General features: G+C 41.9%; 14 protein-coding genes across 14 annotated transcripts; 7 read left to right on the forward strand and 7 right to left on the reverse strand.

Annotated features, from left to right (window-relative positions):
• Nucleotides 1-165: 165 nt before the first annotated feature.
• On the forward strand, nucleotides 166-906 carry BCR41DRAFT_337863 (hypothetical protein; the record flags this gene model as incomplete). Its single annotated transcript, XM_022022092.1, has 2 exons — nucleotides 166-349; nucleotides 440-906. 2 exons carry the CDS (start codon nucleotides 166-168, stop codon nucleotides 904-906), a joined length of 651 nt encoding a protein of 216 aa, XP_021880279.1.
• A 164-nt stretch (nucleotides 907-1,070) lies between these two features.
• BCR41DRAFT_355932 (hypothetical protein) lies at nucleotides 1,071-2,009 on the reverse strand (the record flags this gene model as incomplete). The annotated part of the gene is made up of 1 exon (XM_022024552.1): nucleotides 1,071-2,009. A coding segment is annotated over one exon (926 nt), but the record flags the coding sequence as incomplete, so codon positions are not given.
• Nucleotides 2,010-4,292: 2,283 nt separating this feature from the next.
• Nucleotides 4,293-5,286, reverse strand: BCR41DRAFT_423013 (hypothetical protein; the record flags this gene model as incomplete). The annotated part of the gene is made up of 2 exons (XM_022030235.1): nucleotides 4,293-4,926; nucleotides 5,256-5,286. 2 exons carry the CDS (start codon nucleotides 5,284-5,286, stop codon nucleotides 4,364-4,366), a joined length of 594 nt encoding a protein of 197 aa, XP_021880281.1. The 3' UTR covers nucleotides 4,293-4,363.
• Nucleotides 5,287-5,539: 253 nt separating this feature from the next.
• Nucleotides 5,540-7,279, forward strand: BCR41DRAFT_98142 (hypothetical protein). The gene is made up of 3 exons (XM_022031108.1): nucleotides 5,540-6,135; nucleotides 6,561-6,599; nucleotides 6,699-7,279. The coding sequence occupies exons 1-3, from the start codon at nucleotides 5,730-5,732 to the stop codon at nucleotides 7,142-7,144; spliced, it is 891 nt and encodes a 296-aa protein (XP_021880282.1). The 5' UTR covers nucleotides 5,540-5,729; the 3' UTR covers nucleotides 7,145-7,279.
• BCR41DRAFT_98153 (hypothetical protein) lies at nucleotides 6,989-7,901 on the forward strand. The gene has a single exon (XM_022031109.1). It carries the CDS (start codon nucleotides 7,241-7,243, stop codon nucleotides 7,811-7,813), a length of 573 nt encoding a protein of 190 aa, XP_021880283.1. The 5' UTR covers nucleotides 6,989-7,240; the 3' UTR covers nucleotides 7,814-7,901.
• BCR41DRAFT_355938 (hypothetical protein) lies at nucleotides 7,788-8,628 on the forward strand. Its single transcript, XM_022024553.1, is given in 2 exon segments — nucleotides 7,788-8,018; nucleotides 8,038-8,628. The coding sequence occupies 2 exon segments, from the start codon at nucleotides 7,935-7,937 to the stop codon at nucleotides 8,548-8,550; spliced, it is 597 nt and encodes a 198-aa protein (XP_021880284.1). The 5' UTR covers nucleotides 7,788-7,934; the 3' UTR covers nucleotides 8,551-8,628.
• Nucleotides 8,629-9,024: 396 nt separating this feature from the next.
• BCR41DRAFT_371629 (hypothetical protein) lies at nucleotides 9,025-9,597 on the forward strand (the record flags this gene model as incomplete). Its single annotated transcript, XM_022026618.1, has 1 exon — nucleotides 9,025-9,597. The coding sequence occupies one exon, from the start codon at nucleotides 9,025-9,027 to the stop codon at nucleotides 9,595-9,597; it is 573 nt and encodes a 190-aa protein (XP_021880285.1).
• Nucleotides 9,598-11,393: 1,796 nt separating this feature from the next.
• On the reverse strand, nucleotides 11,394-12,314 carry BCR41DRAFT_98183 (hypothetical protein). The gene is made up of 2 exons (XM_022031110.1): nucleotides 11,923-12,314; nucleotides 11,394-11,812 (listed from the first exon to the last, which is right to left on the reverse strand). Exons 1-2 carry the CDS (start codon nucleotides 12,202-12,204, stop codon nucleotides 11,540-11,542), a joined length of 555 nt encoding a protein of 184 aa, XP_021880286.1. The 5' UTR covers nucleotides 12,205-12,314; the 3' UTR covers nucleotides 11,394-11,539.
• A 2,053-nt stretch (nucleotides 12,315-14,367) lies between these two features.
• On the reverse strand, nucleotides 14,368-14,655 carry BCR41DRAFT_397361 (hypothetical protein; the record flags this gene model as incomplete). The annotated part of the gene is made up of 2 exons (XM_022028886.1): nucleotides 14,368-14,436; nucleotides 14,551-14,655. 2 exons carry the CDS (start codon nucleotides 14,653-14,655, stop codon nucleotides 14,368-14,370), a joined length of 174 nt encoding a protein of 57 aa, XP_021880287.1.
• A 1,953-nt stretch (nucleotides 14,656-16,608) lies between these two features.
• Nucleotides 16,609-17,652, forward strand: BCR41DRAFT_355942 (HotDog domain-containing protein). Its single transcript, XM_022024554.1, has one exon. The coding sequence runs from the start codon at nucleotides 16,670-16,672 to the stop codon at nucleotides 17,507-17,509; it is 840 nt and encodes a 279-aa protein (XP_021880288.1). The 5' UTR covers nucleotides 16,609-16,669; the 3' UTR covers nucleotides 17,510-17,652.
• A 673-nt stretch (nucleotides 17,653-18,325) lies between these two features.
• On the reverse strand, nucleotides 18,326-21,110 carry BCR41DRAFT_324030 (WD40-repeat-containing domain protein). The gene is made up of 5 exons (XM_022021530.1): nucleotides 20,911-21,110; nucleotides 20,611-20,709; nucleotides 19,551-20,511; nucleotides 18,762-19,395; nucleotides 18,326-18,661 (listed from the first exon to the last, which is right to left on the reverse strand). The coding sequence occupies exons 1-5, from the start codon at nucleotides 21,032-21,034 to the stop codon at nucleotides 18,380-18,382; spliced, it is 2,100 nt and encodes a 699-aa protein (XP_021880289.1). The 5' UTR covers nucleotides 21,035-21,110; the 3' UTR covers nucleotides 18,326-18,379.
• Nucleotides 21,111-21,836: 726 nt separating this feature from the next.
• BCR41DRAFT_371634 (hypothetical protein) lies at nucleotides 21,837-22,853 on the forward strand (the record flags this gene model as incomplete). Its single annotated transcript, XM_022026619.1, has 3 exons — nucleotides 21,837-21,918; nucleotides 22,011-22,343; nucleotides 22,726-22,853. The coding sequence occupies 3 exons, from the start codon at nucleotides 21,837-21,839 to the stop codon at nucleotides 22,851-22,853; spliced, it is 543 nt and encodes a 180-aa protein (XP_021880290.1).
• A 10-nt stretch (nucleotides 22,854-22,863) lies between these two features.
• Nucleotides 22,864-23,607, reverse strand: BCR41DRAFT_307541 (hypothetical protein; the record flags this gene model as incomplete). Its single annotated transcript, XM_022020863.1, has 2 exons — nucleotides 22,864-23,328; nucleotides 23,428-23,607. 2 exons carry the CDS (start codon nucleotides 23,605-23,607, stop codon nucleotides 22,864-22,866), a joined length of 645 nt encoding a protein of 214 aa, XP_021880291.1.
• Nucleotides 23,608-24,508: 901 nt separating this feature from the next.
• On the reverse strand, nucleotides 24,509-25,680 carry BCR41DRAFT_355944 (hypothetical protein). The gene has a single exon (XM_022024555.1). The coding sequence runs from the start codon at nucleotides 25,362-25,364 to the stop codon at nucleotides 24,693-24,695; it is 672 nt and encodes a 223-aa protein (XP_021880292.1). The 5' UTR covers nucleotides 25,365-25,680; the 3' UTR covers nucleotides 24,509-24,692.
• Between the last annotated feature and the right edge of the window lie 628 nt (nucleotides 25,681-26,308).

Here is a 26,308-nt window from a genome sequence, read left to right on the forward strand (position 1 = left end):
ACAAGAGTCAGCTACATCGGTGCTGACAAGCCAAGTCTCTACTCTTATAAACTCAAGAAGTCGGGTTTTCGTATTCAAGTGTGTTCAGACATGAACAATATCATATTGTTTGCATCCAAGCCAGCTCCTTGTCGAGATTTCAATGATGGGACTATGCTTGTGAAGATGAACATTGCATCGCATATACACAAGCTGGACTGTGTTGCTCTTGATGGTGGCTACAGTGGGTTCGTTAGACAAATTGTCGAACCATCAAATGCACTGTCCTACGAAAATTTCTCTTATCCTGTGCGCAAGACTAGGGGGATCGCCATGACAGACCAAGAGTTACATTACAATAAAGCGTTTGGTGGGTTTCGGTCAAGCATCGAAGGGTGCTTTGGAGACATGCAATCCACCTTCTCCAAGTTCACACACGACGCTCCCATCCGTTTCTCAGACGCAAAGACGTTTGATCTCCAATTCAAGCTTTGTTGCCTGCTTATGAATATCAAGAGAGTCGTGTCAATCCATAATATCCCCACTCAGACGCACCACACATTCTGGATGCAAGATGCGTTTGACTTTCCAGACAATAATGAGTATCAGGTTGCTTATGAGAAGCTCCCCAGCATCAAAGTCAAACTAAATCATGGTCGAAGTCTTTTAGAACTACAAGAAGCGTTCCTATCTGTAGCTAGTTCGCAGCCTAACATACTAGACACTGCAGATGAGACTATGGCAGAGACAGCGCAGGAGGGATACGAGGTTGCTAGGATTTTAGACCATCGCGGGGAAGGTGAGGACATGGAGTTTCTGGTTCAATGGGAAGGCTTCGATATCTCTGAGGCAACATGGGTGGCTCTACAGCATTCCAACTACAAACAGTGCATCCAAGACTATTGGAGAACCAAAATCAGCTTCTAGAGACCGATTGCACGTACTTTCAAAAACCATCATGACGCGCACAGACCATGGGGGCGACTTTCCAAATTCTTTTATAGAGATGAAATCCAAAGTCGCCCCCGGTTAAATATTAATCCATGACTTTTCAAAAAGAATACAATATCGTAATCTGCTCAAGCCCTCCGTTGTATTCATTTAGTTCCATCATTGAAGAAACCTTCCCAATTCTTCCCTACTTCCCTCATGTATTTTATATGATAGCTTGTGGCTTTCTTGTTAGTTCCAACTATATGAATACCAAAAACCTCATTCAAGACAGAGTTGACAAAGTTCTGCCGGTTTCTGAAGTTCCAGTTGCTATGAGATGGGTACGGGATTAGAAGTTGTGTGCAAATATTCCGCATGTTTGACGATAGCGATTCCCATTGCTCATCCAGGCTTGATTTGAGAGCAGTGGATGCTCTACATTTGGGATCAAATGGGGAGTCATAACCACAGGCAAAGAGGATGTCTTTTGCATACTTTAGTTTGGTATACTTTGAATGATGTAGTCTATGTAGTATGGCGCCAGTGTCCCTCCTTTCTTGATCTTTCCCCAGAGGATACGAGTCGCTCTGCTTTGTCATCTTCAACTCTGGGTCGTTCTTCAAGGCTCGCAGATTCTGAAAGACCTTCATCTCTTTTGGGTTACTGTAGGTCTGCACCCATTCAGGCGTAAGGATAGATGGGTCCTCAATGCCGTAGGCGTCCATAATCCTGAATTTTTGTACTGCGTAATACTCTTCAGTAGAAAGGTCTGACCTTGTTTCCAGTCGTAGTAATTCTTCGTAATCAATTACCTTGGCCTCCGATATCCCTGTATACTTGGCTTGAAGTAGGGTGGCTGTCCTCTGTTTCAGAGATTCAGAAACCTTAAGGTCCTTGGGCTGATTAGATAGCCCAACAACTCTGCAGCCAGCCTGAACCATTTGAGCAATGAAACGCTGAAGAAAATCATTCATTGATAGATGCTTCTTTATCAGTGCATTGATGAATATTGTGTAGTAAATATCGCCAACATCATGCTTCACTCCAGGACCTTGCCCTACCCTCAGATCAAGCGGAAAGCCATTCGTATCCATAGCGCATCCCTTGATTTGAACCTCTTGGCTGCAAAGATACTTGACTATTTCGTTGTGTGTTGTTGGAAGATTGTTTATTGAATTGCTGATATAGACAAGGTATTCTTTTTGCTGGACGTGCCGTACTCTTCTGAGCATTTGCCTACATGTCTCTACATTGACTTTACTTTGTGACATGAAAAATCCTGCAACATAATCAAAGTGTTGCATGTTACAATCAAGCCCAACTGTGATGGTTGGAGTATGAATAAAATAGTCGAGAGTTGGTGCGATTTCATTAATATTCTGTGCAAATGCCCTCTTCTCCAACTCCAGGGAATTCGCAGTGATGCACATCCCAATGAACCCCATATCCTTCAATTCACTATGTAAACTTTCAGCATCTTCAGCCTTCTGTGTGCTACATATCCACACTTTCTTTCCAGACTTGACTAAGTTAATAACCTTTAACTTCAGAGAAGCCTCATTCTCATAAAGAGAGACGAGATCTCCTTGCTGTGGCTTGAATGTATTATGGATAATGTGGACATCATCTCGAAGCTCCTTGATGACCTGAACGTCTCGGTCTGTTAGATCAGCATCCAAGGCAATCACCTTCCTGGATACCTTAATGAAGTCTCGTAATATATCATTATTGGCCTTGTGGAAGCCCCTCATGGTGGCGACACTTGTCATCTGATCAAAGATAGATGACACTTCATCCAGAACCAGAACAACATCCATGGTGTAGTATGCAAGATCCAGTTTATGTAAAGATTCGGCTTGTATGACAATCTTCTGACCTTTGATATAAGTGGAGGGAAAATCCAAATAGCTTTTAAACCCGAGTCTCTTCTCTAGACTGGAGGCTAGTGTCTGTCTTGGAGATATTGCAAGATACGTCAACTTTGGGTTCATTTGAATAAACTGCTCCAAGAATGTCGTTTTTCCAGTGCCAGTCTCGCTCCTTATCAAGAGACTCATCGGTGATTTGTGGTATTTGATGTAGGGTGACGCATACACTTCGCCTGGATGCAAGTGCTGATCTGTGTCCAACGTAGCAAGATGTTGTCTCAGGACAATCTTTTCGCCGAAATCCAATTCCCCGACGAGGATATTGCGGGATAAACCCTCGGCAATAGCTCTGTAGCAATACAGCGTCACTCTTCCATTTCGACTCACTTGAAGATAGCCATTCTCGTTGTCGTGTCTTCTCTTGCATACATCGCATTGACCAGATTGAACTCGTTGCAGCTTATAGATCCCACCTTGGCCATCATACTGTATTCTGTATAGGTTTGCATGCTTGTACTGTGCAAATATTCTATGTACAGCATCAGAGACGACAGATACGGACAACTGGTGTGGTAATGTCATATCTCTAGATGCATCTCCAAGTGCTGCTGAAATTGACGGTATCTGGTTACGCTGGCGCCTTGAGAACCTGTCGGCAGCTGGAGATTTTTCCACTTTGATACTATTGGGCTGAACATTGGTGATGAAAAATTCTGCATCCAATGCATGCATAGATGGCTGATGCCATGGGGCACGGATGAAACGTCTGGTTATGTCTCTACGTTTCGAGCTTCCGAGACATCGGATGCTTCTGCTTCTTGAGTATACACCTGAATCAATGTACTTGAGCAGATTACCTTCATTCTGATCCTGGTCAGCTTTGATATCATTGAAAAAATCAAGCAGGAATGTCCGAAGGTGTCTGTGATTGTTCTCGAATGTGTACGTTGGTATCATGACATGTAATGATATCTTTTTATGAGTGGATGAAGTCAAGATTCGGCATTGATTCTCGGTGACGGGATATTTCGGTGCATATTGGTTGCGAGCAGCAAGAAACTCACTAAACACTCGTCTTTCAAGTTGCGCAATAGCATCGATGCCCTCGCTAGGGACGAGTGGACTAGCGCCGTCTTCGAGTGAAGGAGTATCGGTGTTTCCCTTGGAGGTCGTAGCAAGTTTCCAGTCAATGTCGTAATACTCACAACAGGGATTTCCTTCTCGGATTTGCTCGAAAAAAGCATCTGTAAGGGTTCGGGAGTTTGTTATATATATCCAAAAATGTAGGTAGATCCTTGTAGCTTGCAAACTCATAAGACGACTTCTTGCCATCGGGAGAAAGGCCACTTTCGTACATCACAAAGAAAGTATTACTGTTCGCATCAGCCCATTCGTGAGCCCTTGCTTGTGGACCCAAGGTTTGCTTCTTGTCAGCAGCAAAGTAAACTGATTCAAATTTTTTGTAAGTCCGGTTTGTATTTTCAGACATAGTAGGTAATATGTTGATAGTTTATAGTATATGAGTAGCAATTTCATTTTATTTTGTAAACTGAGTGAACAATAGACTATCATGGGAATGATTCTTATTTTTCTTGAGTATGGGTGTTAAAGACCTTTTGAACATAAACGATCATCTCCTCCTCAGCCTTGCTATCCTTGAGAACGAAGTTGCGGCGGCTGAAGTCGATTGGTGCAGCCACGTCATCTTTCATCTGTAGGTAAACGTTTTCGCCTCTTGGAGAACGATCAGATCGCAACTCTGCAATCTCAACGGGGTCGAGGTCAGGATTGTCAGCAATGAACTGGTCCAAGGTACGATCGACAGCCTTGCGCTGCAGCGCAAAGAGACGATAGCCTCCAATAGGCAATGGCTGAGGCTGCCGGAACTTCAAAATAGCAAAGACCTCCTGCTTTCCATAAGGGCGACTCAATACTCGGTCGCGGTTGGCCTCCAGGCGTGCACGCTCGCTATTGGCAAGAGCATCCTTAGTGTTCTTCAGCTCAAGTTGAGTTTCAGAAAGACAGGATAGGGTGCCCTCAAGTTGTGCCTGTGATATTTCAAGATCATCCTTTGCATCTGCGAGTTCAAGCGAAATAGCAGCAAGCCGCTTGCGCAGTATCTCGATGGTAGTGGGTTCTTCGCGCACTGTTTATGAATTGCAGAGTATTAGTTTAAGAGCAGGCTTCATTGGTGCGCGCAGAAAGCATGTACGTACTGGTTGTCTTGGCTTATAGCGACCTGGTGGAGGAATTCAGGGAGCGAAGGGAAAGGGATGGAGGAAGGGAAGGAATAAAATGGATGTTTCTCATGGCGATGAAAGTGTTTTAACATTTTGTGATGTGATAAGGAAAAGAGATGAGATGGCATAATTTCATTGGATGGAAAGTAAATCGCATGACCCTTTGACCTTATGCTCTTTATTTAAAAAAAAAGCCACACCGCCGTCTGCAGGACTTTATCAGATGTGGTGACACGGCGGCGCAGATGGGTCTGTGCACGGACCATGGGGCGACTTTTCAAATTCTTATATAGAGATGAAATCCAAAGTCGCCCCCAGTTAGATATTCTACCGCGGCATGGCTCTGGTGGTCGCTCGCCAGAACGACAATTATAAAATATGTCTTATAAATTGTTCTCTGAACTGAAAGCACCTGAAAGATTGTGATTGCTTTTCACGTCACAAAGAATATGACATGTGAATGATTTGAAAAAATATTCCTCAGTCCTGACTTAAAAGGAACAGATTTATCAATTGTCACTCCTTTTCCTTCGTCACGCAAGCAACTTTTTTTTTTCCTCCCTCAACTTCATCATCACAACTTACATTGTCACAATTTTGAACCATCCTGCTACTGAATTAACATCCTTTAACATTTTTATCAAACTTTTCCTATTTTCTGCCCTCTGTCCATTTATATCCTTGTTTTTAAAAAGTTTTTGAAATCACAATGGGAAAGACCAGAACACCATCTCGAAACGCATCACCTCGACCTAAACCGTATGAAGAGTGTTCAAGCACCAGTGGGCCTAAAATCTCCGAGCCAACTGAACTAAAGATTTTTTGTATTGTTGAGGGAGAAGCAACGTCTTTTCCTGTAAACACTCTTTCCAATCGTTCGGTCGGCGAACTCCAGCAAGCCATCAAGGCAGCGAAGAAGCCAGAACTCGATCATGTTGCCGCAGACAAGCTCACCCTCTACAAGGTTTCCATCCCTGACGAAGGCAAGACCATCGTCGAGTCAGAAATCGAGTCAAAAGAGGCTCTCGCAATCGCGTCAAAGAAGCTTGGGAACATATTTAATTCTAAACTTCCAGATGAAACTATCCATATTTTTGTCAAGCTGCCGCCGCAAGGTATGTATTTAGCTTTTGATGGACTGATGGTTGTTGATATTTTCAATTGATGAAGCTATCTCATCACGGTCACGTGTATCCCTCCCTTTTTTATGTTGTTTGAGATGAATCTCGGCAACACTATTTAACCGGGGGCGACTTTGGATTCATCTCTATAAAAGAATTTGAAAAGTCGCCCCCGTGGTCCGTGTGCATGCTCTGACTCTCACTGTTGTCTGAGAACATAGTTCATTTTTATTTTTATTTTTATTTGACCTTTTACATTGATGCATTTGTTAGTTTTTCTGATTGAATCTGTTCGCGTTTCGCACACATGCTCTGACTCTCCATTAGCTGGCGTTTATATCTCATTGACAGCAATATATTCTTTGATCTGATCAAAATGCTAACGTTTCTGCCATTGCTGCGCTCTCTTATCTTTCTAGAGACATCGGAACAGATTCTCAAGAGAAAAATGGATGAAGGTAATAATTTGTTTTTTGCTGTATAGATAGATAGACTTGGTGACTGACTATATGTTATGGTACTAACCAACTGTGTATGTGTACGATGGTCATAATTAGATCCACGGTATATTTCAGCTTCAAAGAAGATGCGCATTGAGGAAGGGTGGAGAGAATACAGGGCTTCTGATGGCAAAATGGTCACGTTACCGCCCTCTTGGATCGCAATGCTGGAGAATCCTGAAGACCCGCCCGATCCACGTAATAAGTTTAATCATCTGAAAGCGGTAATCAGGCTGGTGATCGAGTTTGACATTCCATCCTTGGGCCGAAGACCGAAACAATTTAAGAAATATAATTCGGAATTTATGATTACGGATCAGATGCTGGAATTGTGGAAGGAGATTAGTGCTGAACAAATATTTTCATACCAGCGAGTCCTTTCTGGTCCTATGGGGGTTGGCAAGTCATATCTATTCCTATTTCCTTGCTGCAAAAGGATATGCGGAAGGGTGGCTTACCCTTTATATACCAGATGCCGCGATATTAGATGGAGCTACGGATGAAATCTTCGGCAATGGTACTGTTAGAATGTTTCTTCGCTTTCAACAGGGATATCTTGACGGCATCTGATCTGGAAAGTCTCCTCAACTTTCTTGGAAATGTACATTACTCAATTAAGGGTGCTTGCGCAGTATTCGACCTATTCAAACAGAAGGAGCGCAAAACACTGTTCATTATCGACGAACATGGAAAGTTATTCCAAGAAAAACCGTACGTGCCGGGAAAAATACCCGTTCCTGAAGCATCTAATGAACCTTAATCTATGGGAGTCTCAATACAAAGGATCTAGAGTGATATTTACAGGAACAGCCCATGCCAAATATGAATTGGAGATTATGGAAGACAGTGCTCGAGTTTCCTTATTGTACTTTGTTGGCCCACTATCCGAGACAGTGTTTTCAAAATGGTTGGAGGTCCACCTGAACCAACCCGATATTGTCCAGGATATAATGAGGATTACAAACCGTGTGCCACGAGAGTTTATGTTCCTCATCCGGTCAATTGAGGAAAGACCACTCACAAGAAATAGCATTGATTCGTATGTAACTGAGAGAACAAGCGAGTTTCACACTGTAGTTTGGACGTACTACGAATCTCGCAGCGAGACATCGAAGAAGAAGTTCGCTAAAAGCCTTGCAACAGTCTTTCCTTGGCAACAACTCGCAGAGTAGTGATTTTGAATGGGATTTCCGTGACCTAGGGCTTATCTATCGTCTCAACAAGAGCCGCGGAGCCATAAACTATGTCTTGTGCCTCCCAGCGCAGAAAGCACTCTTTCAGGCGTTTACAAATATGCCTCATCATGAGCATATCCTGAGGGGAGTTATTCTTGGAGAGATGAGTGGAGATGATTTCGAGTTGGCACTGCTGGTCCCGGTTTTTGACTTTAACCAAGCCAATCGTTCTCAAAGCAACAAACCTTATCGGCCAGAATCCAACAGAGATTATAATGAACTTTAAGGATCATGAGACAATCTATCAGGGCAAGACTTCTCTTGGACGTGGCTATGGACATGTACTGAGCCATTGTCATTCGAGTTATCCTCGCTTTGATTTCATACTCGACACAATGTTTATCCAGGTGTCCATAAGTAATTTCCAAGAACATGAGAAGACGCCAAGTAAGAAGATCCAGAACGCTTTTAATGTGAGAGGTACCGACGGCAAAAATCAGATTGAAAAATATTTGGACGAAGTATTTGAAGGTAATCATTCCGCCTCAATTGACGACGATGGACATTTTGTTGTCAAAAAGGATGGAGAGCCAGTAACTGGATTTAAAATAGTTTACATGCGTGGTTCCCCTGGTGCACCAAACCACACTGGATTAATCAAGGATTACAAAGATCTTCTTCATGTCAGCTTCGACGAGCTCAAAGAGAAACTTTTTAGAAATATCCCAACTTAGAATTTTTGTCACGGTATTCAGTAATAATATAGTTCTTAATCCTATAAAAAGGCTTGTCGTAGAAATTTAATAACACGGTTCTTTATTTTTGAGATGTATCACGGCTAAAATATTTAACTGGGGCGACTTTGGATTTCATCTCTATAAAAGAATTTGAAAAGTCGCCCCCCATGGTCCGTGCGCGCCACAGAGAGGTCACTCACTTGCTAAGGCGACTGTTCGATGCTTGTTGGTTTTCCAAATCTGCTTTGATTTCACCATAGTTTAGCGGAATTGATTAGCATCCCCTGAATGGCTGCCATCCAAGGGACTAACTTCGAATGGACAGGATTTACTGTGTTGTTCAAAACAATAAAACTTGACTGAAAGTCTGCTAATCCTCAAACTATGAGGCAAATAATGCCTCTGAACGCTTCAATAGGATTATGGCGAGTTTTTGGGGTGCAGAAAAGACAAGATTGTATCTTTTGAGCAATGAAGGATATAGGATTTGTTCCTTGGAGGCAAACTTTTTTGAAACCACGCTTGTTGCTAGTAAAAACACAAATGGTTCCCGTTTTCCGCATACTTTCAACGCTTCCACAATCCAAGGGCTGTGATGTAGCCATTAAATGTTACATGTTTGTCGAAGTATTGACACATCCCTTGCAAAAGTTCAGATGTATGCTAAGAATATTGTTTAAGGGACGTAGAGTAGTCAATAGCATGTGGCAGTATTCAGGTGTTTATACAGTATCAGATGGAGTCCGAACAGTCGCCAATAGGTTTGTGCTGTATGAGCGACAAGTTTGTGCTCGTTTTCTTCCAACACGTGCTGGAAATCGGAACATCACGCCCTTTCTCTTCAGGCTCAGATCTCTAATAATGTCACCTTTCGCCTACCAAAAAGAGAACATGGACCATAATGAAAAAAGCACGATGAACTCAAGTCTTAGTGAACCAGAACAGCCTATTAACCTTCCTGGAAACTCAGGTGATGTTAATGAGAACGATGATAATGAGGACGTGGAAATAGTTTCAGGAAGTTCAAGTCACCTATATGAATAACCAGAACATTGACCTATGGAACTGTCTTCACAAGAACTGTCTCTAAAGATCTATCTCATTTGCTCAAAGCCAAAAGAGGAGAGGAAAATGCAACAGTAATGACGAATAGAGTACTGAGCCAAAAAAAAAAAAAAAAAAAAAAAGCTGTGTAGACAGTAACAACCAGTCATCTAAAATGAAGTTTAGTCAAAAAAAATAAAATACTGAAATAGCTTCGCAGGGAAACATTTTCTTCAATCTCTTTCTTCCGTTTCCCAGATATAAATAGTTTGAGTAAGCTACCATGTCCTGACACTTAGACATCGAGCAAAAAGGTATCATTGTTGGGATGCACCTCGCAGGCATGAAGTATGTGGAAATCGCATTGCAATGCGGTGTAGCCCGAACCCCTGCCAATAATGTATCAGGGTGTATTGAGAAGGAGGTACAGGAACTTTGCTGTATATCCGACTTTCTGGCTCTTCTTAAAGACGCGTCTCCTTTCCTTTGTCTCTGTTCCTGCCCAGAATCTTGAAGGGCACCTTGAGGGGTATCTTGGGGAGAGGAGGGCCTTGAGGAGCGGTTTGGGCGCAATTTTGGCCTCGTGAGTTATGGTTACGGTAGTATTTGTAGGTTTAAAATAAAATACTTGCTTCTGTCATCTAGTTTATTTTCTCAATGTACGTGACATATCCAAACGAAATAATGATCGCGACAATCTTGTTCAAGCCAAGAGCTGAAGTCCTCTTCGTTCACGTAAAAAACTCGAGGCAGATAGTCATACGGTTCTTTATGGAAGTCGTTTACAATAACATTGATCGTTTCATCATCGAGAGTTGACTTAATCCATTTATAACCATGCACCTCCGAGCGCAAAATCTTAGTTGTTATTTCATTGGCCTTCGCAATGATCCTCTCGTCAAGTTCTGAACTTTCTGAACCATCCGGCATGAGTGACCTTTCCCTGGTATCAAAATCTGCTGTAGGATGGATATCAATGGCCTCAACGAGAGCTGCAGGTGATTCACGCTCTATTTCTGAGTCGGAATCTGACATCTCACTCGAATAGTTATTACAGTCAACGTTCCATGAGTCCCAGTCAGAATTTGATTCCTCACCCCATAGTCATGATCAGAATCGAACTCTTCTAGGCCATCAACGCGTTCTATTTCGTTTACATTATCCAATAAGCTATTCCTAATAAGCTCTAAGCTCTACACAAAAAGCAAGGACAAGGAGAACCGAAGGACGAATAATAATTGTGCAAATGCTTATTATTGATAGAAAAGAAACAGAGCTTTGCGCTATAATCTTTGTTCAATGAAATGATCTAACTGAATGCTGAAATAATACAAATGTTAATTTACATTCAGCATTCGACACGCATAGGCAACAATTTGCGAGATGACATGAAGGAAATCCATGCATATCTTCTATTATAGTTTAGTATATCATATTGCAAATGCATCCATTGCAGCAACTATCGGATACGCCACACATATCCAATATGTCCAGTACAAGGCGCTGTACAAGATCATTAACAAGGCCCCTCTCAGCAAGAGGAGGACGATCAAATATATGTTCACTCACACTTTCGCTTCAAAAAGCAATAAGCACAATCAACAACATCCCTCCCCTTCTCCCTTTTGATGAACGAATGCCTCTAATATAATGCTGATTTACTAGAGTTGTTGAAACAAAGAGTGACATCTGAACCCATTCTCCTTGATTAACAAAAAAAAAGGCCCTTTTTCAGCTGTTGTTCCCTGACAAGACTAATAACCTTCTGCTTCAAAACCAGTTCCTGAACACGAGTCAAATCTGTTCATGTAAACAGTGCTTCCAATCCCCATACAATAATTTGAATCTTTTGTTTTGTTTACTATTCAAACTACATCCGTTTCCTTTTCCACTGTCCTTAATATAAATCCGATACATGGGCCGCTTGCTGCCACAGTCCCCTTTAGATCAAACTCGGCTGCACCACAGGGCGATCGTGAGTAAACCTCGCTGGCTCTGTCTCGACATTGACCAGGAACGGTGTCTCTCCATTGCGAGGACTCGCGTCCTCCAGTAGAGGGCGCTCATACTGAGTATCCCCTCTTCCATTCACCACCGGCACGATTGTTGATGCTTCTGCTTGTGTCTTTGCGTCTTCAAGTTCTTCTTGCTTCCAGCCCCTGAGTTTCAAGAAGTTGATTGCAGAAAGAGTCATGACTAACAACATGAGTGGGAGCTAGCATAGGAATAAATGGAGAAAAAGTTAGTATGCACAATTCAGAAGCTATACCTTATTCCTTACGTCCCCCTCCTTGGTTTGTCCTGTATTTTCCTTCAGAAGCTTACCAGTATGGTCACTTGGCCAAGCAAAAGATTTCGGATTCCTTTATGCCATCGTTCAAAATCCTTGGTAAGATCAGCCTTACAAGCCACCTTGAATCCATAAGCGTCATTCTCACTGCAAGTCCGGTCCTTGGGCTTCTCGGAGCCCTTTGGGGCTATAGGCGGGAAAGGTCTATCTGAGATATGGTTGTAGCCACAGCATTCATGACGGAGCTCAAAGTCACTAATAAGCTTTGTGCGGTGGCGATTCGCTTCAGTCCAGGCATTATTCAGCTCAATGCCCATCTATTGTTAAAACCAGAAAGAGGTAGCAACAGGGTCACTCTAGTATATCAAAAGAGGTAGCATTCATTTAAAAAACCCAAAGCAAAAGGCTTTTTTTTACCTGTGAAAGATGACCCGACCGTTGTGTAACACAGATTATAAAAAACATTAGGGTCACAGCTAGGAAGATGGCGTTGCCATTTAACAGATAAGCAGATGCTTTAGTGAACATGATTCTTGGACGCCTGGCCTGCTGCTGCTGTGGGGCTATGGGAGAGTCACTATTGCGTCCATGCATAATATTGGTGGAGTGTGGTGGAGTCGGGGTCCTTGGTCCTAAATCCCCTCCATTCCCACCAGAGCCGTTGCCTCGACGACCATCGTCATTGTCCCTTTTATCTCCTCCCTTAGTGTCTTCCACTAAGAGATTGTAAGCGACCGCAAATCCAAAGGCGCCTGCCACAATCGCAAAACCTGCGGCAAAGATTGTAACCTCACTTTCTGGAAGCAGATAATCCAAAATAGGTTCACGTAACACCATCTCTACTATTTCTACACCCATTAAAAGAAAAGCTGAAACCTAACATAGGCGAGAGAGAGATGGCATACATGAGGAGAGAAGGAAGGTAGCGAGTCGGCTTGTTGAGAATAGGATAGCCAGAGAGGAATAATGGGCGTGGGAAAACTGGTATACAAAGCAAAGAAAACTCACCACAAGAATGACATTGACAATCATCATAAACATTCTGGCGACCCGTGCGTTCTGCACCCAGTTCACGGCAGACGAATCTTCGCTCTCGTGAAGTACCTTGGCTGCCCAGCCCTGAAAGAGTGCAAGACTTCGTTGGACTTGGGTAAGAAACGTCCGAGGGTCCCGTCGGCCAGGGTCTTCGCTGGTGCGCGGCGGATGGTTGTAGTTGTGATGGGGAGCATTCCCAGCATTGTAGCCGTTCAAGGCACTATTTGAACGGACAAGGCTTGTTCTTTCGTCGTGTTCCTCCATAGTTAGTTGAAAAACAAAAGTAAATGTGTGTTGTATGTGAGTGGGAATGAAGAAATGAAAGCACATGAGAGTGTAGACTTGAAACCATTTCTTTTCATTTTGCAGTCACGAAAGCCAGCTGTAGTTGGTGCCCTGTGTCTGTAAATTGTTGGTCTTTCAGATTTTGCCTCTTCATAATTTTTTTGCTATTACAACTATAATTCTCCTTTCATCGTCAATAACCGCGCCTTGAGTATCAACTGTTAATTTTTACACTTTATGCTTTTTCTCTCGGTCGTTTAATACAGCTTTGATCATCCATAAGATTTGCGTGAGGATCGCCTCTGTCTCTTACTCTCAGTGCTCGCTTTTGTATGAGAGCATGAACAGAGCCTCATCAAAATAATGGAACAAGGAGTGGTGGTAGTGCGTTACTTAAAGGCGACGTGTCTCTTGTTAAATCGAGCGTGCATTCAACGAAATACCATAGAACCCCAGTTGTGGCGATACTATACGAAACCATCAAAATTGTTTCATTGTAGAACACCCAACGATATCGAACGCTCCTTTAGGGGTGTTGTTACAAACAAATAAAAGAAAAAAAAAGAATACGTGTGGAGCATATCAATGGTTCAGTGATAGAGATAGAACAATGAATACACCACCAATTAAATTGAACAAAAGCCCAATATTGTTCCCAAATGCAGAAGCTACTTTTTATTGATCATCGATTATTACGAGATATGGAACCCTTCGTTTGACATGTACCGAAAATATTCCCAACCGACGCGTGTCCAGAAAAAAATAAGAAGGTAGGTCATGCAATCTGTGGCCGGCGTGCCTTCTTCAAATAATATTTCTATAGCAAAAAAAGGAGATAAAAAGGTTGCCAATGGCTATCACCTTAATTTTCTGTCATGAATCCACAACATACAGCTCGCTCTCCCCGGTATCAACGCCTGCGGGGCTCCTGTTGCCAAAAGCGACTACAAACACAAAATGTATCCGTCCTTGTTCATCTCGTTGGTGGGGATAATGCTTAATGTCCATCAATTGGCTACAATGAGATCCTCAGGATCAGCGCTTTGGTCAAGCCCAGGATGGACTCAGAAGTCACTGGTAATCATTACTAGAGGCGTCTCATAGTTTGGTAGGCTATAAACGATGAGCTGATACTCGGAATGAGCATTGAAAATCCCCCTTTATAGGTAGGCCACGATCGTCATTTGAGTAGTAGAATCTGTCAACGAAGCTAGAGGCCCACCGTTCGACTATGACGAGAATACAGGAGCAACAGCAGAATCAGAAGAGAGCGCAAGCATGTGTAAAGGCTGGATATGCTTGGCTCAACTCGGCTTCATGACTAGGCGTGGTGGTCCAGATACCGAAAAGGATTGTTGTGGATCTACCCAGTCGCGTTTATTGCGGAAATAGTCGTCCAAGTCAACGATTCTCCAGGCCTTGTCGGCCCCTCGTAGATGATCGACCATGGGGCCGGCGGAATAGTATGCATTTTTTTCGATTGAACATGTATTTTCAGATATTTGGGCAGTCAAATCTCTGAAAATACTGCATGCTTGCGTGAGATTATTCAAGACTGGGGGTCATCTACATGGCCTATAATTTGCAAAAGCACTTCGTTTGGATAATCTGTTATGCGGATTTTCTTGCCGGGTGGAGATATGGCTCCTTTATCGTTAGAGTCTTGATGGTCGGCATCAGGATACAAAGGATGCTTTCGCTGGGATCGGTTCATGGAAGGGTTAAAAAAATGCTTGGATATACTGGAAGCTGTGAGGATTTCTCTTTTTTGTCTGTATTTATTGCCCAAAAGTTACTTCGCCAAGAGAACCTACAATAATATGAGCAAACGGCATATTCTTATTGAATTAATTTCCAAATGTTGAGTACATATAAATATATATTATATATAAATATATATATTTATTTAATCAATTGAAGTATAAATATTTATACAATTGTCGTTTGTCAGTCATTGATAGACCCTGACCTTCGGCCATAACAAGGTCGAAACTTCTAAGAAGTTGTCAACTTTGTTGGAGAGCAAGCTACTCAATATCCAATCAAAATCAGAGTTGCTCAGCTCTTGAACGGGGAGGTGCGTGTCAGAGTTGCTCAGCTCTTGAACGGGGAGGTGCGTGCACATGTGTTACCGTGCATAGATATGTAAATTAACACGTTACGATCTCGCTCAGGTTGTTGCACCTTCACGCTATTGTAGGCCGAGGGCTATTTAAGAAACAAAAAAGTACCAAAGAAGAAAAAAATACAATTGTTCAATATCCATATCTTCTATCATTATAACAAGCCATCGCCATGTCCAGAAGCGCTGCTAGACGGTTTCCCCGTGTCCCATTGGATCCACAGATTCATATCCCTCATCCAACCGCTCCAGTAGCCGCTGCTCCTGCTCCTGCTTCTGCTTCTGCTCCTGTTCCTGTTCCTGTTCCTGTCCCTGTTCCTGTCCCTGTTCCTGTCCCTGTTCCTGTCCCTGCTCCTGTCCCTGCTCCTGTCCCTGCTCCCGTTCCTGCTCCTGTTCCTGCTCCTGTTCCTGTCCACGGCTCCGGCGACGATGTAGCTGTGCTGATCGATCCACTTTATTATACTGTCAAGGTTGAGGTTATCGATTTCGCAATGGATGACCAAGGTCTATAATAAGGCTAGGCAGGCCTATAACTCGTGATACCAATGCAAGAGAAGTTGAGAAAGGACAACCCTGGACTGCAAATGCTGTATAGTTGTGCTTCTCTATGCGATCAATGTCGCGCTGCGATATGTCTGTCGGTTCAGTATCCTCAAGCTTATACGTTTTGGTTGGAATTCATTTTTATTTTTGAGTGTTGTGGGTGCATACTAATAAAAACTACCTTTGCTGGTATATGTATTTATACATCAGCAATAAATATTAAAGAGTTTTCGCAGATTTTTTTTTCGTCATTTTCATCACAGGCAATTGAACCTTATTTTCGCCAGTTTGAAAAATACTGCGGTACTGTGATATCACGTTGGTGAAAAGAAAATTTCCAAAAACGTCGCTTGATGTTAAATTCATCAGGAGAATTCTATTAAACGCTCACATCACCAATCACGCATCACGCTCATTCTGGCGGTCAAAAAAGAAAGAACACCAGACAAAAAAAATATCAATAAATTGGAAAAACTAAACATTGGAAAAGTTGACCACGCCAATGCCTCCAAAAAAAAAAAAAAAAAAAAAAAAGGCTGACAATGCCTTCCATCTGCATCTTCTGCTACCCATGATTTCATAATAACCATCTCTCAATAGCTGCAAGGCTCCTGTAAGCACAATGCGCATCCGCCCTTCCTTGTTAAGCTACGACGGTATCCAATCATGTGGCTGTATTTTACGTGTCAAGAAAAGCGTGTCAAGAAAAGCGCACTGACTTTTTTTTTTTTTTTTTTTTTTTCTCATATTTACATTCCATTTCACTCATTTTCATCGACCTTTCATTTTTTCTAATCATGAATCCTATTCATCGCTTGGCCCAGGTGTTTGCCCACCTCCGGGCTCAAGCTTTTGCTACGACATCAGCTTCATCTCCAATGTCTCGTATGGTTTCTGTTTCTACTTCTACATCCTCTCTCTATCGTAACTATACCTCGTCCTCATCTTCCCCTACTTCAAACAAAGGTGCTGCTGATTCTACCACTACTGCCGCGACCACTCCAAAGGCTCACAAGGTCACCAAAAAGGACCGCGCCTTTTACCCTTATTCCCTTGACATCCAATCCCGTTGGGCAGACAATGATCAATACGGTCACCTCAACAATACTTATTATTATGCTCTCTTTGACACGGTGATAAACACATTCCTCATCCAAGAGGCAGGATTAGACCCACATAACCAAAGTCAGGGCACAGCCATTGGCGTAGCCGCTGAGTCAGGTTGTCAATATTTTGATTCCCTTTCGTTCCCAGACATGATCGAGGCACGATTAGCTGTGATCAAATTGGGACGATCCAGTGTTGTCTATCAGGTTGGTATTTTCAAGAAACTTTCGCTTACACAACGACAACAACAACAACAAGAAGGAGGAGGAGAAGCAGGAGCAGGAGGTAATACGGTTACTCGAGGTGCATCTCCATCGTCCGCAGGAGTATTTTCGAGAGCTGCGACATCAGTCTTGGATCCTGTAAAGGAAGCAGATATCGACAAGGTATTCCATCCGAACCAGCTTCAGGGAGATGTGGCAGCAGCTGGACATTTCTGTCATGTCTTTGTGGACAAGAACAGTCGTCGGCCTGTTCCGATCCCTGAAAGGATCCGTGCCGGATTAGAACGTCTTCAAGTGACACCATGAATACTATCATATTGAAAATAATAATAATAAAAAAAAAAAAGAAGAAGAAGAAATAGAGATAGAAATAGAGATAGAATCAGAACATTGCTTGATGGATATCTCAAGAGGCAGCTTCTTTTTCTGCGTTGGTATCTTTGCTCCCAACTCCATTCCTGCGATTTTTTTTTTTTTTTTTTTTTTTTATTTTTCTTTGTCTTTGTTCTCCTATACCCATTGATTACAACAGTAAACTGTCGAATCAGCTTTGTCCCCGCGATTGATTTTTTTTTTTTTTTTTTTTTTTTTTTTTTTGCTGCATCCGCAAAGACCGCATGTTTAAAAAAAAAAAATTATTGATCTTTTTTCTACCAATAATCCAAAAAGGGCTTGACACTCGAGGCATGTTATCGGGAGAAGGAAACAAGGCAATAAAGAGAATAAAAATAAAAAATAATAATAAAAATTAAAAATAAAAATAAAATAAAATAAAAATAAAATAAAATAAAAATAAAAATAAAAAAGAAAACAAAGTATACAATTCTTTTCTTTTTTTTTTTTTTTTTTTTTTTCCTCTAGCCTTTGCGATTTAAGATCCAAGAGCATTCGAAAAATTGATGCCGATTATTATTCTGTATACCATAGTTAGTCCCCACACCATAAAAAGCTTTCTTCTTTAACTTTTCCTTTTCTTTTTTTTTTTTTTTTTTTTTTTTTTTGTAAAATAATTCAAAAAATAAAATTAAATTAAAATAAAAGGTTTAATCGTGGATGCTTCATGATTGTGTTGCTACAAAAAAAAAAAAAAGAGAGGGATGAAGAAAAAGAAAGAATGGTATGCGGATGACAATAAAAACAAAAGGAAAAAAAAAAAAGCGTTTGAACGGCCTATATTTAAAGATTACGAATTGTGTTGCGCCCAGCACTTCTTCTCTCTCTGCGTTGAGGTCCACCACCACTTTCGCCTCCATTCCTTGATGATGATGATGTTGATGATTTTGTATTACCACGACCACCCTTGCCTCCACGTCCCTTGACCTGGAATGACATCTCCATACCACCAGCAGTCGAACGTGAGACTGAATTGTCACTGCCTCTATCCTTTGCAACACGTTCTGCAAAAGATCTCTGAGCTTGTGATTTGAGTACGGGTCCTGAACTGTTTCCTGCTCGTTGCTATCAATAATGAAAATTAGTTCGGTTAGAAATACTCCTTATCGAGTTCACGCCTTTTTTTTTTTTTTTTTTTTTTTGTCTTGTCATATTGTGTATGTACCTTGAGTGCCTCCATCTTGGGAATGCGTTTACGGTCCTTGACTCCGGAACGAATCGATGTAATTTGATCCGCCTTCTTCTTCTTATTGTTATTATCCCGATCTGACTTGTAATGACTAACACGGATCAAATCCTCATCTGAATCCACATCGCTACCATCACTGTTGCTAACCTCGCTAGCCTCCTCGATCTCATCCTCGCCCACAACGCGGTAGCTAGGCTTCGCAGTTGATTTCACAGGGTTGAGCAACTTGTATTCGTTCGTATCCTCATCCACCTGGAAATCAGGGTTGGTGAACAGATCTGCGAAACGGCTATCCTTCAGGGCTCCGCCTTCTGTGGCCGCCTCAGGAAGAGCACCATCTCCAGAAGCTGCAGCCTTGCGACGAGCCTTGGCCTCATCCAACATCATCTTGGTCGCCAATTGTTTGTTGACCTTGGGAAGCTTCATCGTCGCACGAATACGAGAACCAGCCTCCTTGGCCAACTTCTCCTTTGCTTCTCTCTCCCGGTAATCTGCATACGCGAATGGATTGGCGATTGCCTTGGCCTTCTCATAGAGTCGTAGGTCAATGAAGAATCCATGCATGTAAGGCTTCAATACAGAGCTTCCAACCAAATGATCCAATCCCAGCCTATATGTTATCATATTCAACAAAGAATTAAAGCGTTCATTAGTTAGCCACATTAACAAGATCGGTCATCTATCAATAAGGACCTGAATAAAATGCAATAGCAAACAAACAAACAAACAAACGAAAAAAGAAAAAAAAAAAAATCATATACGTACGAGGCAAGTTCCTTGCGTGTAACAAACTTGTAATCGTCATAGATATTCTGAACAGGATTCTCTTCCAATTCTTCTGTGAGGTTATCGAGGAAGGAACACCATTTTGGTGCTGGTCCCAATGAAGGGATATAATAACTCTGCATCTGAATACCCTCATTCGCCACAAACATCAATCCCGAATTATCGACCACGCACACATCATTGATATCGTTGACAGGTTCGATCGATGTGAAATTATTGCCATTTTCTCTGTCCCAAATCTTGATAATCTTACAATCGGCCGAGACCACTTTAGTACGACCGTCCTCACCCTGGGTACCCTCATGGAATGTCAAACTCTTGATAGGGAAGCCATATTGATGATCCTTGACAAAGAGGGGAATACTGCTACGAAGATCATACATGAGCACATGTCCTGTGGTCGTACCAACAGCCATCGTTAATCCATCCTCTCTGAATTTCATGGAGGAGATACCGAGGGAGGAGGACATGACACTCTCGGGTAAAGAGGGTGCCAGCACTCCAACTCGACCTCTGACACGCAAATCCCAGAATTCGACTGTTCCTGCATCTGTTCCACATCCGTAGAGTAAATGAGCAGGGTTGATCTCTCCACAGTTGACTCCATTGCCTCCAGTGGGGTCGATGTCTGTGACGAGTGAGTTCAAGAACCGTCCTTGTTCCAGATTCAGTCGATAGATTTCATTAGAGGATGCTGTGACGAGAAGATCGCATGAAGGGTAATGATAGGTAAGAGAACGTCCGAATTTAGGGATCCTGGTTCTGAAATGAAGTCCTCCTTGAGCCTGAAACTCAATACTCCGATCGGCTTGAAGGTGTACAGTCTTTGTCCAATCGTCCGATAGGATCTGAAAGTCGACATTCTCCGCATCAGTATGACGATCAAACTTCATGGACATTTCTGAATACTCGTATACTCTCATCTGAGGCTTATAGACACCTTTATTTATTTAAATAAATAATAAATAAAAAAAATTAGTTATAAAACAGAAAAATAAAATAGGACTTGAACCCTAGATGCGGGGGTAAAAAAACTTACCAGTAGCGATAGCATATTTCCCATCCCGAGTCGTTTTGATCTTGAGTGATGCTTCTGGGAATTCGAAATCCTGAATGAGCTCGATACGATGCCTCCATTCTTTTTTTTTTTTTTTTTATTTTTTTTTTTATTTTAAAAATAAAATAAAAATCATATTAACACTTGATGGCATTATTAAAAAGAACTTCATGATAGTATAAAGAATCTCTAACCCTATTTCCCTATTTCTTTGTCTTTTTTCTTTTTTTTTTTTTTTTTTTCCTTTTCATCACCACTCCTTCCTAGATAAAGGATTGGTACCTAAATCATTCTTGAGTGCTTTCTTGTTCCGTCTAGCAAGCCAGTCAGGTATGGACCGTGAGCCTTTTGAACCCGAAACTGTGTAAATCTTGACATTGTTTGCATTCTGAACTTGCAATGACATTGTGATAAATTAAGCAACGAACTGCAATGGAAATATTTATGTGTATATTTATATATATATGTATGTCAAAAAAAAAAAAAAAAAAAAAAAAAAAAGGCAATGGTATGTGTAATAGAGAATAAGACCTCATAAAAAAAAAAAAAAAGGCAAAAAACAAACAGAGTGACTGCTACATCTAGGCAGGCACGTGACGCTAGGAAGTTCAAAAAAACGTTTGAGACAGCATTAGATTGACGCCAAGCAGATAAAAAGGCGTAATATCCCACGGATATGTCAATAGCTGAATCCAGAAGCATGGGGGCAACAAACAAGAAAATGCTTAAGGTGGGGTAGGCTACTTCAGAGAAACTTTAGTTAGAATAGTAATGTCATGTTATGAACACTGAATAAACTTACATCAAGGGCGCTTTTACATCACGATTATTAGTCGATCATCGAAAGAGACATTCCCATCCCCATACTCGCCTTTTTTATTTTTTTATTTTATTTTTATTATTGTTATTATTACTTATTTTTGATCTTCCAACAAAATATGCTTCTTAAACAGTACTGATCCTCAGTGTAGGCAATCTCTCTTTAAGCATCGCTTTCAACTTTTGAATCTCCTCCAGGTGTTCTGCTCGTGCCAGGCAATGGCTGTAAAGGCCAAACTTCCGCAACGGCAGCATTAGTTGCTTACTATGTAGCAGATGGTCCACCAGAAGCTTAAACATCTCCAAATTAAAATGCATCAAGGAATCGGACGACGACATATGGAAAGGCATTACCTTTAGGATAAATAAATATCATAAGCCTTTCCAACATGCAACGTCCTTTCAGCAGTACCGTTTGCTCTCGGATTTCTGTAACACTTTCAATAACTGTGGCGAATTCACAAGAGCTTGGTGATCCATAGAGAAGCTCCAGCGACCTCAGTGTTCGAACCAGTGGTAGTTTGTCGTCAAATACTCTTTCAAGTAATGTACCAACTATGAAGGTTCCGAGTGTAAGCTCTACAAGGTTGGGGCAGCAGACGAGAAGATTACTGAAATGGGACACTGCAGAGGGGTTACTGAAATTAATTCTGATCAAGTGAAGGCTTCGAAGGTTTGGTGCCATTGCAAAAGTCGAAATGTTGACACGGGAGAAAAGGTTCTCAAAATATCTGAGTTTCATCGATTGGATACGTGCGTTGCTAATGAGCTGAATAAGTGGATTGAACCGGCGACCGCGATTGATAAGGCGGACATCCGAACCCGAGAAGTTGCCCAAAATACAAATAAATGTAAGATATTCGAAGGTCCAAGCTACATCCGAAGGCTCTCAGAAAGTAAGTTGTTGCCATAACTAATCTTTTAAAATATATTCTGATGAATAGATGCGAGACTCGAGCAACAAATCTAATTAAAAACATTCTAACTATCACAAAGCTGAAGTCCTTTTGCCCGGTGATTTGATAGGCTGTTTAAAATTTATTTATTAAAGACATTGACTACTTATCTGAGGATAGACTTCATGTGAGACACTGATGCGGCTGGTCAACCTATAACCAGACCAACAGACACCACTGCTGCCTTCGGATTATAATGCCAAACACCCAATACATATACTACGGGTTCATTAAAACACACTGTTCGGCCTGCAGCCCACTAATATCAAACACTCCCAAATTGGGCATCTCTTTTTTAAAAAGTGCGATTAAATTCGAACAGGATTTATCTGGGTGGCCAAATCAGTTTCGAGCTCGGATGTCCGCCTTGTGGTATCCCTTCTTTCGTTTTCGGTCCTCATGATACCCGAATTCTCATATGATAACACATTCCTACGGAAGAAGGGATAGTTAAACTAGATCAAAACTCGCGTTTGGAGTTCCAGTAGTCATCAATGGCGCGAGTCTGATTAAAGCTGCTGAGTGGCTCCCATGAATTGTCACATTTATTGTAGCCCTTCCATTGAACAAGATATTCTACTCCATCCCCTTCTCCTCGGTGCTCTATTATCTTTTTGATTTCATATGCAGTTTCTATATTGCTATCACCCATTTCATGATCGTTGTCAACATTTGAGGTAGTAGTGATACCGAGATTTAAAAAAGCATCCTGAAGCTGATACATGCTTCGAGCATCTTTGATTTCTACAACATAGCTTGGAGCAGTGGGAATTTGAGAAATGTTTGCCTCAGTGCCATCTGGATAGTCGAAGTTCTCTTGCATCCAGAAGCTGTGATGTGGCTCTATAGTTATATTACGTAAGGCAACCATGCGTTTGATATTGAGAAGTAGGCAGCATAGCTTAAATTGCAGAGAGAAAATACTCTTTTCAGATACCCTCTTCACCACAGTATGACTGAATTTGGTGAAGATGGTCTGCATTTCTCCGAAATAACTTTCAATCCTAGAACGAAAACTCCCAACCATTTCGTTATACTTTTTTTCCTGGTCTGTAAATGCTATCCCTCTTGTCTTGCGGACTGGACAGCAGAAGTTTGTTGATTCCAGTTGGTCACTGTGTTCAATGATCCCATGTAGGAATTGCGAATAGCCTCCATCCAGGGTAATACAGTCAAGGCGATCGATTTTCTTCTCAATGGCCATTTTGGAGAGCATGGTTCCATCACTAAAATCACGGCATTCGGCGGGTTGTGATACAAACACAATCATGCTATTCATATCACAGCATACTTGTGTGCGGAACCCAGACTTTTTGAGTTTGTATGAATACAAACTGGCTTTATCTGCATTTAGGTATGCCACTCGACTATCATGGCCATCGATGTGAAGTGTAATATGTTTGAACTCCTCTGGGTTGATGGATCGTGATGTGAGCAGACGCAAGGTAATACTTGAGGACATGTTAGCAAGACAGGACGTTAACTTTGAATCCAGGGTATGTGTTTCCCTGCCAAAAAAATCTTTATACACATCATGGAATGAACTCTTGGGTAAAAATACACTCATCTCAGAGGTCGAAACCCCTTTCAATAACATGTACAGTATTAGGATGCCTTTCTCAACATTTCTGTAAGGGCCAGGATAATTCCTCGTGCCAAAAATCACTGTCAAGAAAAAGAACACTGGAACGATGCCCAGACGGTGCTGCACAAAGTCTTTGGCCTTCTCTATATTTTCCACACTCTTGATCTCAGTACGGTGGAATTTGCTCCGCTTCAAAATGGGCCAGTCCTGGTGCAGGAATCCCCATTGAGTTGATATCAATCTGTCAAACTCTGCATCCATTGTATAACATCACTAGCTATTATAGATATATATTCATTTAAAGATTATATTTTGGGATTTGCTCTGCGGACCAGGGGCCAACTTGCAAGCTCTCTCTTAGAAAAGAATTTGTAAGTTGGCCCCGGATAAACTGGTCGGGTAAATATGTTAAAAAATAAAAAGATAGCCCTCGGGAGGGAGCAGGCGAGTGGCAGACGAGAGATACGTTATACTCGACTTTTTAATAAAAGCGGAAATAGGCACATTTTTAAATCAAAATCTTGTGTTCTTTATTTTTAAAAAGTGCATAACATATAATGCAGTCAGCGCGAGGTCATTGAGTGTTGGTGTTGTAGATGCGAGTGATATATTCGATCATCTCCTCCTCAGTCTTCTTTTCCTACCGAAGGTCCTATCCACTAAGCGTGGGGCTGGAGGATTGCAGAATGCTGTGGGCCTTCAGGCTAATCGCTTTCTGGGCTGGGAGCAACAGCAGGAGTGGTGGCAGTGGCTGGACTGGCAGCGGCAGCTGGGCCGTCCCTAGTATAGGTATGGAAAACCTTTGTGATATACCCAATCATCTCAGCTTCAGTGTTATTCTCGCTTCGAAGTACAAAGCTACGGTTATTAAGCTTGATCGGGGCATCTTTGTCGCGCCTCATATGCTGAATGACATTATCTCCTCTTGGCGACGGATCAAATCGCAACTCCTTAACCTCAATAGCATCAAGCTCAGGGTTGTCGGTAATAAATTGCTTGACTCTACCGTCGATAAGCTTCCGTTGTTGAGCAAAGATGCGAAATCCTCCAACTGGCAATGGTTGAGGCTTCTGGAACTTTAAAACAACAAAGATCTCCTGGTCTTTAGATGGACGCGGTAAAACTCGATTCTGGTTGGCTTCTTGGAGTGCGCGCTCGCAGTTGACAAAGGCATCTTTAACGTTCTGCAGTTCGAGCTTAGTCTCAGCGTGGCTAGATAACTCCTTATCAAGCTCCGCCTTGGTCCCTTGGCGCGCATACTCACTGTTGGCAAGAGCGAGTTTAGAGTTTTTCAACTCCAGTTCTTTCTCTTCCAAATTGGATAGAGCTGTGTCAAGATCCGATTGAGTGGATTCCAGGTCATCCTTGGCATCCATAAGGTCTAGCTGCGTATTTCGGAGTTCAAGTGAGGGCTGCAACCTTCTCTTGCAGTCTTTCAATACTGGACTCTTGTGCTGGTCTGGCGGGTCTGGTGGTGGTGGTGGTCATAGTTCAAAATTGTTTTTTGGGTGAAGTAATTAAGAAAGTTTTGAGTGGCATAATTTCAAAAGGCCACGGTTTAAATTGCAAATTTCGACAGAAATTGGTTGAGCTGGCATAATTTAATTGGTTCAGGTAAGGAAAATTGGGAAGGAAAAGAGGTGATTTGGCAGAATTCCATTGGACGAATTTTTTTTTTAAAAAAAGAAAAGGAAGGAAAAGGAAGCAAACTCACGTCACAGGGTGAAGGATTTTATTTTAATGACTTTAAAAAGCACTATCTCGTTTTGGCGAACCTGAGCCACAGCCGGAAATTTTTTTTTCGGTGCATTTGAACAGCTTCATGCGCACGGGCCAGGCTTGGCGGTGGCCAACTTACAAATTCTTTTCTAAGAGAGAGCTTGCAAGTTGGCCACCGGCTAAACTACGGGTAAATATGGTGACTGGATCGCACGGCCACCACTACCACCACTTTTTTGCATTTTTAAAAAAAAAAAAAAAAATTTATTACTGAGATGTCGATTGTGTTACCATTCGCCTCCAGAAATAAATGCTCTTGAAGACCAGCTCAAATTCCATATAAATACACCCAACTTGTGGAGGACCTTTTCTGCTCTATTTAATTCTATTTTCTAAATACGACAATTAAAAAGGTGACCAACATTTGCATCATTGCGTGGTGGATTGGACGTATCTGGCACGATCTGGACTAATAATTAGCGAAGCCACTTCTTAGCGACAGCCGTGGACAGCACGTGACAATCCTGTCGGGGTATGGACATATCTGGCACAATCTGGACTAACAGTTGGCAAGCCACCTTTTAGCGACAGTTGTGGACAG

Source organism: Lobosporangium transversale, assembly GCF_002105155.1.
Source record: "Lobosporangium transversale strain NRRL 3116 chromosome Unknown BCR41scaffold_24, whole genome shotgun sequence".
NCBI lineage: Eukaryota > Fungi > Mortierellomycota > Mortierellomycetes > Mortierellales > Mortierellaceae > Lobosporangium > Lobosporangium transversale.

Excerpts from the sequence above, each read along its gene's own strand:
- BCR41DRAFT_98183 (XM_022031110.1), bottom strand. The coding sequence starts at position 12,204 with ATGGGCATTGAGCTGAATAATGCCTGGACTGAAGCGAATCGCCACCGC. Across the intron at positions 11,813-11,922 it reads TTGGCCAAGTGACCATACTG|CTCCCACTCATGTTGTTAGT; the intron begins GTAAGCTTCTGA and ends TTCCTATGCTAG.
- BCR41DRAFT_98142 (XM_022031108.1), top strand. The coding sequence starts at position 5,730 with ATGGGAAAGACCAGAACACCATCTCGAAACGCATCACCTCGACCTAAA. Across the intron at positions 6,136-6,560 it reads TGTCAAGCTGCCGCCGCAAG|AGACATCGGAACAGATTCTC; the intron begins GTATGTATTTAG and ends TTATCTTTCTAG. Across the intron at positions 6,600-6,698 it reads CAAGAGAAAAATGGATGAAG|ATCCACGGTATATTTCAGCT; the intron begins GTAATAATTTGT and ends GGTCATAATTAG.
- BCR41DRAFT_324030 (XM_022021530.1), bottom strand. The coding sequence starts at position 21,034 with ATGTCATTGCAAGTTCAGAATGCAAACAATGTCAAGATTTACACAGTT. Across the intron at positions 20,710-20,910 it reads AGCACTCAAGAATGATTTAG|AATGGAGGCATCGTATCGAG; the intron begins GTACCAATCCTT and ends AAAAAAAAAAAG. Across the intron at positions 20,512-20,610 it reads GAAATATGCTATCGCTACTG|GTGTCTATAAGCCTCAGATG; the intron begins GTAAGTTTTTTT and ends AAATAAATAAAG.
- BCR41DRAFT_98153 (XM_022031109.1), top strand. The coding sequence starts at position 7,241 with ATGTACATTACTCAATTAAGGGTGCTTGCGCAGTATTCGACCTATTCA.
- BCR41DRAFT_355938 (XM_022024553.1), top strand. The coding sequence starts at position 7,935 with ATGCCTCATCATGAGCATATCCTGAGGGGAGTTATTCTTGGAGAGATG.
- BCR41DRAFT_355944 (XM_022024555.1), bottom strand. The coding sequence starts at position 25,364 with ATGGATGCCAAGGATGACCTGGAATCCACTCAATCGGATCTTGACACA.
- BCR41DRAFT_355942 (XM_022024554.1), top strand. The coding sequence starts at position 16,670 with ATGAATCCTATTCATCGCTTGGCCCAGGTGTTTGCCCACCTCCGGGCT.